The sequence below is a fragment of the Pseudorasbora parva genome, chromosome 9 (assembly GCF_024679245.1).
Source record: "Pseudorasbora parva isolate DD20220531a chromosome 9, ASM2467924v1, whole genome shotgun sequence".
NCBI classification, from domain to species: domain Eukaryota; kingdom Metazoa; phylum Chordata; class Actinopteri; order Cypriniformes; family Gobionidae; genus Pseudorasbora; species Pseudorasbora parva.
Genome location: NC_090180.1, coordinates 37,871,152 through 37,887,886, shown reverse-complemented (window position 1 = coordinate 37,887,886; position 16,735 = coordinate 37,871,152). Strand labels below are relative to the sequence as shown.

The 16,735-nt window shown below is 37.0% G+C and overlaps 1 protein-coding gene across 1 annotated transcript; it reads right to left on the bottom strand.

Moving 5' to 3' along the window:
- Positions 1-2,355: 2,355 nt before the first annotated feature.
- Positions 2,356-16,699, bottom strand: acvr1l (activin A receptor, type 1 like). The gene is made up of 11 exons (XM_067452474.1): positions 16,574-16,699; positions 15,397-15,472; positions 14,696-14,775; positions 10,269-10,520; positions 9,674-9,888; positions 8,582-8,681; positions 8,322-8,468; positions 7,955-8,230; positions 5,695-5,892; positions 5,426-5,556; positions 2,356-5,103 (listed from the first exon to the last, which is right to left on the bottom strand). Exons 3-11 carry the CDS (start codon positions 14,760-14,762, stop codon positions 4,969-4,971), a joined length of 1,521 nt encoding a protein of 506 aa, XP_067308575.1. The 5' UTR covers positions 14,763-14,775; positions 15,397-15,472; positions 16,574-16,699; the 3' UTR covers positions 2,356-4,968.
- Positions 16,700-16,735: the final 36 nt, after the last annotated feature.

Here is a 16,735-nt window from a genome sequence, read left to right as displayed (position 1 = left end):
ATTAATAATAGTTTTAGAGTTAACAAATCCAGATAAATCCAACCTGGTTTAGATCAAGTTTAACCATTTCTCAAAGCTTGGTATAAACTTTCTCTGTCAACTCAGGTTTAATCCAGAGTTAGCGATTAACTGAAGTGCGCTGCGCGCATGCATCTGAAAGTGTAACACGTGTCGCAAACAGCCAATCACAGCGTCTGTGTGATTCACTTCATGCAAGAGAGAGGGCGCAATTCACTTCTCTTCTGAGATTGAGAGATCATTTTGAAAATTATCATGAAATTAAATGCGTTTATAAAGCAGGAATAAACACTGCTGCTGCAGCGACAGTTTGAAAAAGCAGCTGAAAGAATATCTGACTATATCAATGCATGAGATGAATCAAAGAAATATGCCTAATATAGGTTCACAAAGAGCTCAAATGAATACACGTTGTTTAAAAGAATTATGAATGCATGTTTTATATTTATATTAATATTTGTCTACTTGTCAAATCATATAATAATTATATGAATATATTATATTATTATTAAAAAAATAAGTTTAAAATTAAAAGTAATTCTAATTCGTATTATATAAATATAATAAATAATTAGCGCCAAAGGATGAGTAATTTTGTCTCTAACGTTTTTATTTATTTATTATAAACTGCTTTAATTAGATATGGGGGGGGGGGGGGGGGGCTTTAGTGCTTCTTTGCTTGCAGCAGATTGGTCTAGTTGGAGTTTACTTTCTCTAACCCAGAATAAAACCTAACCCAGAATAACCAGGTTAGCTGTGTAGTGTAAGTTACCATGGTGAGGAACACCGCTAAAAAACAATCCAGCTTCTTGAGCCCGAAAAACCAGAGTTTGCTCAAACTAATCTTGAACTTACCTGGGTAGCAACTGAAACCAGCTTTGTGCAACAGGCCACCCGGTTCCGGCTGACCTAGTTAATGCAGCCTAACAATCAATCATTTGGTTTGAATAATGTAAAGTACAGGTTTTTTTGGATTGCTTACACACTAAAATTAAAAGTAGTACTCCATTAGCAAAACTTTATAATCAAGAAGCAAAACTTCAGCCCATATTTGCACAACTATAAGCACACTGTCAACCTCGCACTTGTTGCAAAACTCTACACACAGTGATTTGCAAAACACTTAACATACATTACACACAAACATCATGAAGTCACTTCCTTGCAATACCAAAGCACTGACTGTCAAATTACCACACCGTCCAACCAATTGGTTCAACAAAGTCATCAGGTGTGCAAACACTTGTTTGCTTAATTGTAGACAAACCAATCAGGTGTATAAGCAGAGCACTATAAAAAGCAGCAGGTGAGTTCATAGGTCTTCAAGCACAATGGAAAGAGCCAGAGAAAGAGTAAGATGAGGAGGACAAGGAGGAGGCCTGTGACCAGATGGAGGTAGCAGCAATGCAAGGATGGATTGGTCATTCAAAACGTTTCTTTCCAAGATGTCTTGCTAATGACAACATTGCCTGCGATGTTGATGAAAATCTATGGCCAGATTCAGCTAGGAGAAGAGACAATGTCTAGTTTTTGTTTTTTTTACAGTAAACTTACAGTACAATACCTAAAATGACATTTTGTTACAGTATTTTGATACTGCATTTTTGGTGTGTTGAGAAATGAGTTTCTTCAGTCTGCAACATTGGTCTTGTGAAGTGTTTGGTGGATTTACATTATATTTGTACTTTTTTGATGGTACCCTACTCTAATCATAGAGAAGTAGAAGTGCTAAAAGTGTTTTAGGTTTATCACAGCAGTGTAACTGCAAACAGAGTATAGTACTATGAAATGTGTGTGTTTCATATGGTAACAGTGTGGTTTTTAAACAGAAGTGTATAGTTTTTACAAGTGTTTAATTTTGCAAAGGATCTGTAGTGTTTTGTTAATTGGGTGTATGGTTGTGCTAATTGTTTGGAGTGTTTTGAAAATCGTGTTTAAGCAATCCAAAAAAAAAAAAAAACTGTAAAAATGTTCTCTACTACATCTACACCTCTACTCTGTGTATGTCATAGTAGAGATGCGTTTTTAGTCTAGATTTAAACTGACAGAATGTGTCTGCTTCCCGAACGATGCTAGGAAAACTGTTCCAGAGTTTAGGTGGAATCCTAAATAGGAAAAGGATCGACCGCCTGCAGTTGATTTTGATATCAACTGACCAGAGTTTTGAGACTGCAATAGACGTGGTGGAGTAAAATGTGTTAGACCTTTAAAATAACATTACAAAAGTTTGCCAATGCTGACATTAGACGTAACAATTGCGATTAACATCAAATAACGATGGAATATATAACTTGGCAAGCCTATTTTTAGGAAAATAGACCAAAGTAATGCAAGCTATGTTGTTTCAAGTTTTATTACATGCACCGTAATGATACGTTGCAACATGGATTTATGATGTACTCACATCATTTTAAAATGTTTCATAGAGTAGATTTAGTTGTAATATCTGATTAACTAGTGGTACCAAACAGATTTGTTTTGAGCATGCATAAAAACAGTGGCTTAACCAGATGTATCTGTTCACTTGCATAGTTAAGATTTTTTTTGCTGTTTTGTTTGATGGTGCAAAAATTATCCACCAAAACATTTTTAGATATTTAAGCTATTGAACCACATGACCTTTTATACAAATTTAGATGGAGACAAGGAAATCAGCACTGAATTCTTAAAATAAAAGCCCAGCATGAGATTTTATTTCATATATGTAAATACACCAGATTTCAATCTAATGTTCCTCACCAACATAAAGTTAATAATATTTTGGTTAACAATGTGTGATCCCTCTTTACTAGCATAACAACTGAGAATTGTCCCCCATCCAACACAAATTCATAAAGCATCTGTCCATTGTGCTAAATTAAGAAAAAAAACACCTATCCAGTTAAACAGGAAACCTGTATATCTAGAAGCAATATAACTACATCCAAGTTTATTTCAGAGACTTTGTTTTGAAAGCCAGCTACTAAAGGGGTCTACAACTGATCTTGCATCTGTGGCAGAATTGGCATGCACATTCTCATTAGCTTCAGCCGGTTTACTACCAGCTATAAAAGCACTGGTTATCAAAGCGAGGCTCCAGCCCTCCTGTAAACATCGGCACAGATAAAGCAGGTCATTTCCCAGCAGAGTCAGTCAATGGGGAACCTTTATTAAGGCTTCTTTTAGCTCAACTCACTGTACTGGAAAACCTCGAGACAGATGCATGATAATGTGCAACGTGATTCTTCAAATTTAGCCTTAAAAAGAAAGCATCATCACAACACTGACAACCTTTTAAACACAAGGACATGACAAAGAAAAACCATTCCACTCTTGTAACCAATAAAAAGAGCTGCTTTTTTAATTCATAACTGTCTTGCATTTTATATTCCAGTAACATCATACATTATGGGTTCTTCATTATAACATCATTCACAGTTCATAATGCAACAATTCCTGTAATCTAATTCCTAACATCATTCCCCTGTAGAACACAAATATGTAAACGTTCAGCCATTTTTGGGAGCGCAAAAGTGACCAGTGTTGAGCGGTGCACAGCCGTCTCGCGTAGTGTCATGACAGCATCGACAAATTCTTCAAAAACGTCACACAACTTCACAACTCAATCCAAAAGCAACGTACACAAACCATTTCGACTTGGGATGTAACGATAGTGTTTTCCTTTTTAAACCTCATAAATCCTATATTAGAGTGACGCCGCACTTTTAAATAGTCAAAGACGTTTCGAATTTAAAAATCATTCTCTCGGTTCATGGCGCATGTTGAAAAGTGTGATACAAAAGTGTCAAAAAGCGTGAGGATAAACAAATATGCAAATCCGCACAAATCCGTTTATGACTATGACTAGCTCTGTTAGCGTGACAACACGCCAGCTTGAAATTAGGGTTTTGTACACAATATTAGCAAATAATTCAGGCCTACTGGACAGCGGCTGATTGTCAGTGAAGAAACATCAAGTACGCATGCCGGGAGGGCAAAGAGAAAGACGAACGGCTACAAAAAAGCACTATGATGTGCTACAATGGCTTTTTGTCAGGCAGGCATAGAGGCAACGGGTCAGAAAGGCCTCGTGTCAAAGGAAGCCCTCATGGGGTGCTATGAGCATGACCAGACTGGGAATTAAAGGGATAGTTCTTCATTTCTTAATTCGGTCATCATTTACCCACCCTTATGTCATTACAAACCTAAATGACTGTTTTTCTGTCACTTTCATGGATCCTGACAGTTCCTGCTGGTCACTTTTCATTTTTGTGAACTATTCCTTTAACCAATGCTTCAAAATCCAAATCTGATTACTAAACGAGCCTAATTAAAGACAGTCTGTAGTTCTCTACTGTACATAGCGGTATTTTGTAACCAGAGAGCTTTGGAACACAAGTCTACTGTAGCAAATTCAGAAACTTATCTACAAGAATTATCGGGATCTTTTAAAAGCTCAAAACCATCAGATTTCTAAAAGCAAGTGACATCACAGCTATAAAGTTCTTCTGGTTGTAATAAGAATCATGCACACACATATACACACACACTATGGGGACTGATTGCATTTCAGCGTGTGTATCTGTTTTCCCGAAAAGTACAAATCTTAAAAGTTTACCAATGGTTAAATAGACGATGTGAAGGCGTAAAAAACAAAACAAAACAAATCCATGATAGAGGGTTCAATTCAAGGCCTGTCAGATCGTGTCTATATTTTGAATGTGTATCTCTGCTTTATGTTGCTTCTGGAGGGGAAATAGAAGTCCCACCGGGTTCAGTGGGGGAAAAAAATATCCATAAAAGAGCAGAATTCTCTATAAAAAGTTTAGGCCAATGGACAGGAAGAACAAAGCGAATAAACAGCATGTTAGTGTTGGGACAGATGCCAGCACTCAAATCCAATGGTCTGGATACACGCAGTGTCTGTATAATGAGCGGGTGAGCGGTCAGTAGTTCCGTGGCTCTCTCTCCTCAGCAGTCGGCTTTGCCCTTCTCCAGGGAGCTGTGGATTTTATCCAGAGTCTTTTTGATGCGCAGGGCAGTGAGTCGAGCCGATGGGTTCTGGTACCAGCACTCTTTCATCAGCTTCACCAGAGCAGACAGGGTCTGTGATCACACAAACACACAGATATAAAACATTAGATCCTCACCATAATCTAAAAACAAATGATGAAAACCAGACATTTAGTTTCTTTATGAATATGTTTTTCTTACAGGGATCACAACTACAAATAATTTGTAGTCTGCTAAAGAGTGCTGGAGAGTAGGTCAACCTGTGGGATTGACTGTGGGATGATGGAACTGGAAGTGTAAAAATGCTAACTCATCTCTGGGTTTAAGTACTCATTTCTGCAGCACTCTATACGAGTGGACTTAACATCCACTGGAAAGGTTTCAAGGGACACAGAGAGGTCTCATCAGTACTTACAGGATCTGAAAACCAGCGGTTGGGAATGAACGGCCTTTGCTGCTCCACACAAACCACTTTCCTCATGTCGTCAAAGCTGGGGTCGTTAGGCACCAGGTCATAGAAAGGTGGCTTGTATTCCTCTACGATACCTACAGGATCACAGTCAATGAAAAATGTCACTAAGCATAGTTCGGACAACTGTCAGCACTACATTGCCCTTAAATAAGGACTTATATATATATAATACAAAATATAATGAGATATTTCTAAACGCCTAGCGAGCTGACCGTTACTAATGGTTCTGCGAGCGATCTCCCACAGCACCAAACCAAAGGCCCAGATGTCCACCCTCTTATAGGCATCAAAACAGTCTGTCTGAATGGTCTCATCTAGAACCTCGGGTGCCATGTAGCGCTTGGTTCCCACTTTAGGATTATTTCCCACATCCAGCTGATTATCAGACTGCGTGTGTGTAACTGCCAGACCTATAGAAAGATACAAGGAAGGAGATGAGGAGAGCAAGAAGGGCAGTACATTTGTAAAATCACCAGATTTCTATTTCTGTTATACACTACAGTTCAAAAGTTTTTTTCAGCATAATAATAGGTGCAGTGTGTAGGATTTATGATGATCTATTGACAAAAATACAATATAATATACATAATGTTGTCAGTGGTGTAAAAAGACCTTACAAAATAACCTGTTATTTTTATCGACATACACCGCTGATTCCCTTACAGTGAAGTCACCATTTTGTGCTGGACAAAACGGACAAACTGCCCTTGTTGCCCTACACAGCCCTAGCTACTCTCTGCTGTCTCAGGCAGCGACATCTTTGTCCTGTGTCGGCCACCGTAGCTTCTCTATGTGCTTCTAAAGAGAGAGAAGGGCGTCTAGAAGGGCCTCACTGCTAGATGTTGCTAAAATTTACACAACCTTTAATACATTAATTTAGCAAGGATGCATTAATTTGATGAAAATTGACAGTAAAGACAAGTATTTTAAATAAATATTAATTTGTAATATTGTAAGATATTTCTGTTGCATTTCTGATCAAATACGTACAACCTTGGTGATCATGAGACTTTTGCATCTTACAGGGTATATGCATGAATCCTGAAGTTAATTTCAATACCTTTTTAAGACTTTTTAAAGACCTAAGAATATTTTAAGACCTCATCGCACTTCAAGTTCTAGTCGGCAACAAACCTTTAATAAACAGTGCATATTGCATATCTGTTTTACAACGTATGGAGGGTGACACATTACCTAACTGCGCATTTCGCAAAATACATGACGTCACCCGTAGACAGCGCTCACCAGGGATGGAAATGAACTTTTTTCAAAGTCTACCACTCCATGTTTTTACCAGCCAATTTTTTGTTTTTAACAAATTAATACTACAAGCTCTACAATACTTAAGCAGTTTATTTAATCTCAAGTCTCAATGAAATACTGACATTTTCACAAAGATTTGTGGTCTTTTATGGCTTCCAGTTTTATGGTTTAGTCCCAAGAATGAAATTATTCGTTCTGGCATCTTTGAAGCGTGTTGACAACATACTGAGCAGAACATTGTCAGTAGGGATGCACCGAAATCAAAATTCTTGGCCGAAAACAAAAAAAAGAAGAAACCAAAGCCGAAAACCGAAAAATAAAATTCAAACTAGAATGTTTAACGGAATTCGTTTTAACGGAAGTGAGAGACTGTAAGTTTTAAATGCTTATATCTCCTAAATGCAAATTTTGGCAGTTTTGGAACATACCAGTTTATTCATAACTTTAAGGCTAACACAGTCATACTACCATTTTGGTTTCAGTGGACCTTTAACATAATGACGGCAGAGTTAAGTACTACTTGTAAATAGAGAAGGCAAACGGCTGGCAAAACTTTCTTTTGAATCGGGTTTGGCCGCGACTCTAGAAGACTTGGAGTTGAGCTTTTCTTTGAGAAAAGAATAACGGAAGAAGGGAAGAATTTTGCCGACCGGATACAACGAAAGTTTAATCTATCAATAAGCTCCGCTACCAAATATTAACATTGATTTTCTCAGGTGTTCAAATACTTATTTGCAGCTGTATCATACAAATAAATAGGTAAAACAAGCATACATTGTGATTTCTGGATTTTTTTTTTTTAGATTATGTCTCTCACAGTGGATATGCACCTACGATGACAATTTCAGACCCCTCCATGATTTCCAAGTGGGAGAACGTGCAAAATAACAGGGTGTTCAAATACTTATTTTCCTCACTGTAATAGGCTTGCCATAGTGAATAAGGGTAAGACAAAACCATTTTTGGAAGAAGGATTAATGGTGTAGACATTTAAATTTTGAATAAAAAAACTAAATACATAGTGTACCTATTAGTTTTTTTTCCCAGTCTGAACCACTTTGGTTAGGTCAGTTAGAACAAGAAAGTCATAACATTATGCAGAAATATTTATATATATATATATATATATATATATTTAATAAATTTACATTTCTTAGACAGGGTCAAATTTGATGTAAAAAAAAAATCTTAGAACGTGCTAAAAATTACCCAGGTCAGCGATGCAGCACTGCAGATCCTTCTTCACCAGGATGTTCTTGCTCTTCAGGTCTCTGTGAGCGATGGCCGGTTTGCCTTCGGTGCCAAAGATCTCCGTGTGTAGGTGCACCAGCCCGCTGGCTACCGACGCCGCCATGTGCAGTCCATCTGCCATCTCCACGGCAACACGCTGCAGGTAGTCATAGAGAGAGCCATTTTCGTGATAGTGTGTGATGAGCCACAGCTGAGTGCTAGAGTTTCGGGAGGTCATGTCAGAAGCCATGAAACCTGCAAAAGAAAAGAGTTCAAGCCACAATGCTCTGAACTACTTAAAAGATGCTATTCTCTCTCTGAGCCAGAAAAAATATGTCTGACTCACCTAATATATTTTCATGTCGTAGTAAAACAGTGTTGTATATTTCGGTCTCTCTAAACCATGACTTCTCATCTCTGGAGGAGAAGATTTTCACAGCTACGTTCTCCCCTTGCCACTGACCTCTCCACACTTCACCATACCGTCCCTTGCCTGAGAACATAGAACGCATAGAAATCATATCGCATACATCACTGCCCCCATATTAGGGCACATTTTTTAGACAGATAGTAAATAATTGTGTAATCTATTGTAAAAGCCCTTACCAACACATTCTACCAGGCTGATTTGCCGTGCAACTGTCCTCTGCACCAGGAAGGGCAGTCCTGAACCACTGCCTGATGTGCAAGAATGATCCATAAGGTCCTTGAAAACAACACAAGAGTGAAGAGTCAATATCCAACCGTTAAAGAATGAATACAGAACAACTAAAGCTAAACCATTGCAACATACGCTTATATTCAAACGCTTGGGGTCAGTACGAATTTTTGTTTGTGAAAAAAAATTATACTTTTATTTAGCAATGCCCCGTTAAATTGATCAAAAGAGACTAGTATTGTTACAAAAACATTTATATTTAAAAAAAATTTATTTATTCAAAGACAAAACAACAAAACTGTTTTAAGATTGGTAATAATAAGAAATGTTTCTTTGAGCACAAAATCAGCATATTAGAATGATTTCTGAAGGATCATTTGACTTTAGCTAGGTTTCCATCCGCCGATTTGTATGCACATTTTGGGTTAGCATCAAAAAACGCTGGCTGGAATAATTCTAAAAATGAGCATAAACGTATGCAGGGTCGGATAAATTTGTCTGATAGGAAAACACGCATAAACTACGATGGACTCAATTCTTCAATGTGCATATAATAAAATAATAAAAATGAAATGAAATAAAATCGCATGACTGCTCAATGGGACCCGAGTTTATCAGGAAGTAACGATTTTGTTCTCTTTGACTTCGGCTTTATTCCCAAATGTTTTATGCGATATTCCAATTTTGCATGTTAAAAGTTAAATTAAAAAATAAATTAAATTCAGAGCTTTGGATAGAAACATAGCTAATGAAAATGTAATGATGCAAAAAAATTCAGCCTTGCCATCACAGGAATAATGTATATTAAGATACAAAACAGTTTAAATTGTAATAATATTTAACAATTTTATTGTTTTGACTGGTTTATCAAAGAAATGCAGCCTCGGAGAGACTGGATAAAAATCCAACCCCAAACTTTTGAATGTCAAGGGATTCATGAGTGAAGTTTCCCCATTTTTTATATCCTCCATTCAAAACCTAATATTTGTAATATACAATATATATTTCCCAAACAGTTGTAGTGTATGATATTAAAGTACCGCAAGCGTGCTGTCTCCGACATTAGACGCAATAAGCCCGTCGATGGCCCCCTGCTCAGTGTCAAACTCATGCAGTCTTTCCAGACGCCCATGATGGAGTCTACGGCACACCAGCAAAGCCAGCACAGACAGCAAACCCAGAACAACAAACGGCCCCAACACAAAGAGAACCAACATCTCCACACGGTACTGCACAGCTCTTTCTGATTCTGGACCTTTTCAGAAAAAAATAAAAAAATAAAAATCATAGAATATATAATAACTGGGCTCTAAGATTGGCATATATGGACCAATCTCTGACCCCAATTATTACTTATTGTATAATAAGTTGCAAATAATATTATGATACATTTAAATAATAACAAATTCATATACTAGCATAATAACAAATGATACATTTAAAAATAAACTTAACAAATCATTTTATTTATTATTTAATTTCACGGTAGTGAAATTGTTCACAGGGCAGGTACAAATTTGAACTTTTGGCAGTAAAATTCCTGACCCCCATTTACAAAACTGGTATTCAAATCTCTTACAGGTTGTAGATTACAAATCTTGTTTCTCTCAAATTTAAATGAATGAATTGACTTACTTGTCGGCAGTTGATGAAGAAGAGTCTCTTTCGAGACATTGGCATTGCACATGTGTTGGGAGCAGCATTCTACGACGTGACTGGCAGAGGGTGCTGCGGAGCAGGTCATGCGCTTGCTCTCTGGCCCAATCAGGCATCCCCGTTTGAATGTCGTCACATCGTTGCTAATGATAACAGAGGTGTAACACTGGTCTCCGGTGCACTGCTGTTCATTACAGTCACTGCCGACACACATGCAGTCAATGGAGACATCTGGAGAAAGACAGAAAGTGAGATAGTTAAATCAAATGAAGAAAAAATGGACCCAGTCTCTAGCCATCTGTCAGTTGTCACCAGCTGCAAAAACTCTGGGAACAATGAAATTAATTAAGGGAGAGCAGCATGACGCCAGTCCTCACAGACTAGACTCTCTCCGCCTGATAACTGAGACTGTTTTCTTCCCTTTTCTCTGCCTTCATTTCCTGTGACACTGAACTGTCGACTTTACAAATTGACTACACAGGATAAAGGCCAGAGAGCATCAGTGACACAGATCAATTAACCCAGCATTCATGTTTTATGCCCTTCGTGAGACACGCTAGTGGAGCCTGAGAAGAGAGGACACTGACACCTAATGAACGTACAACTACTACTTGGTACACCATTCCTACAGTGTTGCGGCTGAAAGCTTCACTATGAATTATTGGTGGTTAGTTCACATTTGTGCACATGAATGGCAAAAGTTGGTTGACATGGCCAGCTCCATCCATTAAAGGGATAGTTCACCCAAAATAAATGTTCCATCATCATTTACCCTCATCTTGCTCCAAACTTGTATGACTTTTATTCTTTGCAGGACACTTTTTAAAATCAGCATGTCCCAAATCACACACTGAAATTTTAGTTTTACTGCTTGTTCAAAGTGCTTAATTAAAATGAGCTAAAGCAACACAATTGCTATACATTTTGTCCTAACTTAATTTGATTTGTGTTCAATCCACTTAAATATTAATCAAATTGAAGTTTACTTAATCCGTTTGAGTTGAGATAACATGAATGATGTGTGTTGCATTAACTGAAACTGGGCGGGACTTGTTAGTTCCTAGCATGCTTTATTTAGCAAGGCTAAATAAAGAGAGTAAATGTTATTTTAAATGTAAAAGTGTTATTTTATGTATTCTTGAGCAAGATGAGAAAGGAGGAGACTTGATTGTGTTTAATATTCAACCATGAGAACAAATTAAATTACATTGTGGAGAATTATTGTGGAGAAGAATGGAGCATTTCCTTAGGCTGTGGACTAAAACAAGAAGGAGCTTTTAATATTTAGCATTTAAGATGCTAATGTGTGCTTTTGCTAGCGTAATATTAAAATATATGAAATTGAATGCCTGAATCATGTCAGGCATCCATATAAAATTCACTTTCATTCTGTTGTTGAAGTAACATCAACAAATTATGCTTGTTTAATGTAATTGATTCATGTGGGACAGACAGACACAATTAAATCATGTAAATCCAACACATTTTTTCCCCAGTGTAGTATGTTGAAATGTATTCCAGAGACACCTGGATGGTCTAATTTTTTCAAGTTGTACAGATCGATGCATTTCGAGGCTAACATTACCCACAACCCCTTGAGCATTGGACAAGGATACGATAAAAATTATAAATACAAATAAAAAGTGTTAAAAAACGATAAACATGCCAACATTAGCTATGTATTAGGATGTGCGAGTTCGGTGGTTAAGAGGTTTAGATAAAGAGATTTGAGTTAGGGATGTCAACGATTAATCGATGATCAATTAAGCAGGGTCATGCACGTGCGTGCGACTCAACCGCGAAACGGGAGGAAAAATGATGCGAGCGTGCAAGTTCTATTTGGGACCATTTTACAGCTGGAGTTACACCTTCATCATGACTGCAAGCTTGCATGTGCATTCGCAGCCTTTTGTTTTGTGCAAATGTAAGTTGTAATATTGTGTTTATTTTGTGCAGGCCTATCTATAGCTGATTTATCTCATAAGGATGCATTTGGTTAATAATTATTATTTAATAGGCGAGTAGTAGTAAAAGCGTGGCGGTGATCAGCTACAGTGTGCAGCTACAACAGCACTAATAATGACTATGATTGGGACTGTCACAACATTAATGAGAACACTATTGTAATAAAACATTGTGATTGTTAATTATTTGGGTTTATTTGCCGTGTGTTTCATTGCGTTGATCCAGGAAGAGCGCATGCACAACTGACTGAGTCACGCCTTCTGACTCGCGCATGTAACTTAGTTCAAGTTCACTTGTGCATTCGCATCAGATTGTGCTGAAGTAATTTGTAATATTACATTTATTTTGTAACGTTATATATGTGATCAATCATATAGGATGCGTTTCTTTTAGCGAAATAAAACGCACTAACAAATGGCTTCAGTCAGTGATGGCTACCGGTTTTCATTTAGTGCTTCGGCTTTAGCGCGTACAGAGCAATGCATAATAACGATGATTGGGACAGTCATATTATATAACAGAAATGAGAACACTAATTTAATAAATGGTTGTAAAGTCATTGGGTTTAGGTGCCGTGTTCAGAGCTGTTCCAGGAAGAGCGCGTCTCCCATTCTGAATATGAATATCAGCAACTCAATTCAAGTTCACTTGTGCATTCGCATCATTTTGTGAAGATATATAATTTGTAATATTTTGTTAACTTTATATAAATCTGATTAATCTCATATTGGAAGCTTTTAGTTGAGTTAAATAACGTGCTAGCAAAGAGCTTCAGTGTAACTTACCGGTGTTGATTTAGCGCATCAGCCTCAGCTCGCGCAGTTCAAACAGCAACGCACGACTAATAATAACTATGATTGGGACTGTCACATTACATAACATTAATGAAAACAATATTTTAATAAATCGTTTTGAATTAATTGGGTTTAGGTGACGTTTCAGCACGTTGTTCTTGGAAATGCGTCCACAAATTCTGAATAACAGATCTGAGGCGGCGTTCGTGTTTTATTATGCTACATGTTATATTTGGTTATTAAATAAGTAATTTAATTAAATTATAAATAACATCGACTAATTTTACAATCCCATAGCCCTTTGTTTAGATAAAAAAAATCCTTCTCATTCATTTGGTGAACAACATAGCGTTTTGAGCAGCATTGCAAATAGGCCTGTCATGCTGTCGGCTATAAGCCACTGCTAGACGCATATTTCAGTATTATGGTTAACGATTAATCGATCGTTAATTTAAATGACGATCGATCATGGGAATTTGTGAAAATTGACATCCCTAATTTGAGTGATTGATTATCAGTATCTAACCTGATAAATATATTTACTCAGTGTTATCCACATTATATTTAATCAGCAACAGCATTGAGAACTTTTGTAATATGTTTAGTCATTGATTTTTGAATGCATCGTTATGCAAATTGCAAACACATTAGTCTCCGCATGAAAGACCCACATGACTGGCAGATCAAAATGCTACTATATTTCTATCCAAAACAGTAAGAAATTTAATTAAATTCAATATGGAAGATTTTAACTGTGACAAGATGATTGACGGCAGTTTAATCTGTGACAGGACACAAGTATCTAAGCAACAGAGCTGTCTGTTAAAGACAGTTATGGCGCAGCAGTATGTCCCAAATCTTGCCTGATCTTCTTTACAAAAAGAGTACATACTTATAAGGTGTAGTACAAGTAGGCGATTTGGGATGCAGAACAAGACATTTCTCAAAACATTCTTTTATGTTCCAGATAAGAAGGAAAGTCATATGTTTTTGAATGACATTAGGGTGAGTGAATGATGACATTTTTCATTTTTGGTTAAACTATCCCTAGTAAATTAATTTACAGGTTTCCAGTCTGCTTCTTTAGAGAACCAACTAGTTGCCACAGTTTGTACTAAAAACTGTCTACTAAATACTAAGTACTAAATCTTAGTACTAAAAATAAAGATAAGAGTTAAGTTTCAATGACATGATAATTTAAACTAGTTTGAGGTCTGAATGACTTTTTAACATTTATCCCTGTGGCGAAGCTGAATTTTCAACAGCCAATTTCTTATCACAGTTGAAAACAGTTGTGCTGCTTCATATATTTGTGAAAAGTTCAAAAGAACAGCATTATTTGAAATAGAAACATTTGGTAACATTACAAATGTCTTTACTGACACATTGGATCAATTTCATGTTTCCTTGCAAAAGAAAAAAAAAAACATTTTGAATGGTGGTGTACCTGAACACATCTGTATGTTTGGGTTTGTTCACAGAGTTAGCAATTAAGATTTACCCACCACTAAACATCACACTAAATAAATACATAATAATTACTAATCATTTTAAAGACACTTATTACATTATTGATATTTATTATGATTATTATTTTAAAAATAAATTAAAAAAAAAGTTCAGGATTTATGTTTGCCAGGTCTTTACCTTTAGCTGATGTCCGTAAGAATTGAAGCAGGAAAAGGACAATGATTTGGGTGCTGCAATGCCCCATTTGGTTCACTGCACTGAAAGGAAAGCGAGGTGTTACAAAATGCTCATTTAAACCAAGATACACCACATACATCACCTGTCTAGTTTAAATAAAAGTTCTAAAAAAACAGTGGGCCATAATCAATCACCAATTAAAACACACACACACACACACACACACACACACACACACACACACACACACGCGCACGCGCACGCACGCACGCACAAAGATGACGACTTAATTACATTTTTTAAGGAGTGCAGCTGTGCTCTGCCGCTCTCACTTCAGCACAGTCAGTGACAGTGTGTGTGTGTGTGTGTGTTTGTGTGTGTGTGTGTGTGTGTGTAAAGACAGGGGGCTGTCTCCATGCCAACCAAGGAGAGAGAGAGATACCCATTATGGAGCGACATCAAAGACAGTGGAGGAGCACTTTAGGAGAGGCGGAAAGGAACAAGCATTTTGGGGGTGTAGGGACTCACCATTGTGGTGTAATACTCAAGGACACAATTCAAAGAGTCATAATGACTAGACTAATAGACTTTGAGTCCTTTTAGCATAATTTTATCTAATGCCTCTTTAATACAAGTTATATCCAAGTTATTCAAAATGACCAAAATGCAATTAAACACAAGAGTGACAAGGGCAGGCTTACTTGTACAACTCCTCAGGTGACTCTCGGCACTGCCTTTCAGTATGAGCACAGACAGACTCGGTCTTCCCATTGGATCCTAAAAAGATGGAAACCAAAGCAGCATGTTAAACACAACAGTGGATTTCTCTCTCATGGTCATCTCTTCAGGATGGAGTGAGTGACAGGATAAGAGGGTGCCCGGGAGTCTCAGCACACTGATAGTAGAAGAGCTGATTCCCTTCTACTACAACCCCCAGTTATGGTTTTAGAAAGAAATAGGATCCTAAAATGCCTCTGTTGTTCATTTTTCTGATGTAATAGAATAGTTTTTTTGCATTAAAACATGATATCAGCATAACAATTTTAGTGAAAATTCAAATTAATTAATTTACAGAACATCTTTTGCTTTAATGACAGCAGTATCGGGTGCTAGTGCTTAATAAAAGAAACAACATCCGACATGACAGATGTACAATTCAGTGACGAATCTGAAAAAAAGATTCACTTTTTTTCACAAGACTCCCTTTCACAATATTGTTTCAAGTTTCAATTATACTAGTAATTTCTTTCAACCTGGACCATGTTACATATTAAAAGACAATTTACATTTTTAGCACGTAAAATATTGAAGATATAGATCTATCTATCTATCTATCTATCTATCTATCTATATATATATATATATATATATAAAACATTCAGTGATATTTATTTCCAGATTTCAGTGATCGTGGACGCTTTTCAGTAAAGAAGAGTGAGCCTTTATTGTCACGATCTAAAAGAATATTACAGGCAACAAAACTATCAAGACGACCGACATGTAATTGTATTAAACCCATAACTGTTAACGAAATATTTTAAACAAGCAGATTATTTACAAGAGACATCTGTATTCACGAACGTGGGCGACAATAACACTACAGATGTGCTTTATATGTGCTAAATCGCTACATTATTATCAGAGAACTCCCACAGCAAAAACCCAAGCACAAACAACGCAAAACGTCAACAAATTTTTAAAATAACTCGCAGAAACCGAGGCTATTCGCATGTCATGACAACGGCTGTATTACTAGTATAACGTTATCTAACAATCGGCCTGTTTGCGGCAGTTGTGCTAACTGTGCTAACAACGACCATTATTTATTCGCTGCATTTATTTCCAACCCTTCAAAGTGACATTGAAGATCGCTTTTACCTTTAGCTGCAATGCAGATTCATGTTTGTGTTAATGTTCCGTGTTTTACTGTTTTATTCGAAGTCGTGTTTTACGCGCAGACAGACTGTCTGCCGCCACCCAGAGAGACTGAAGAGACTGCGCCGTGACGTCATCATAAACAACTGACGCGCGAGAGCATTG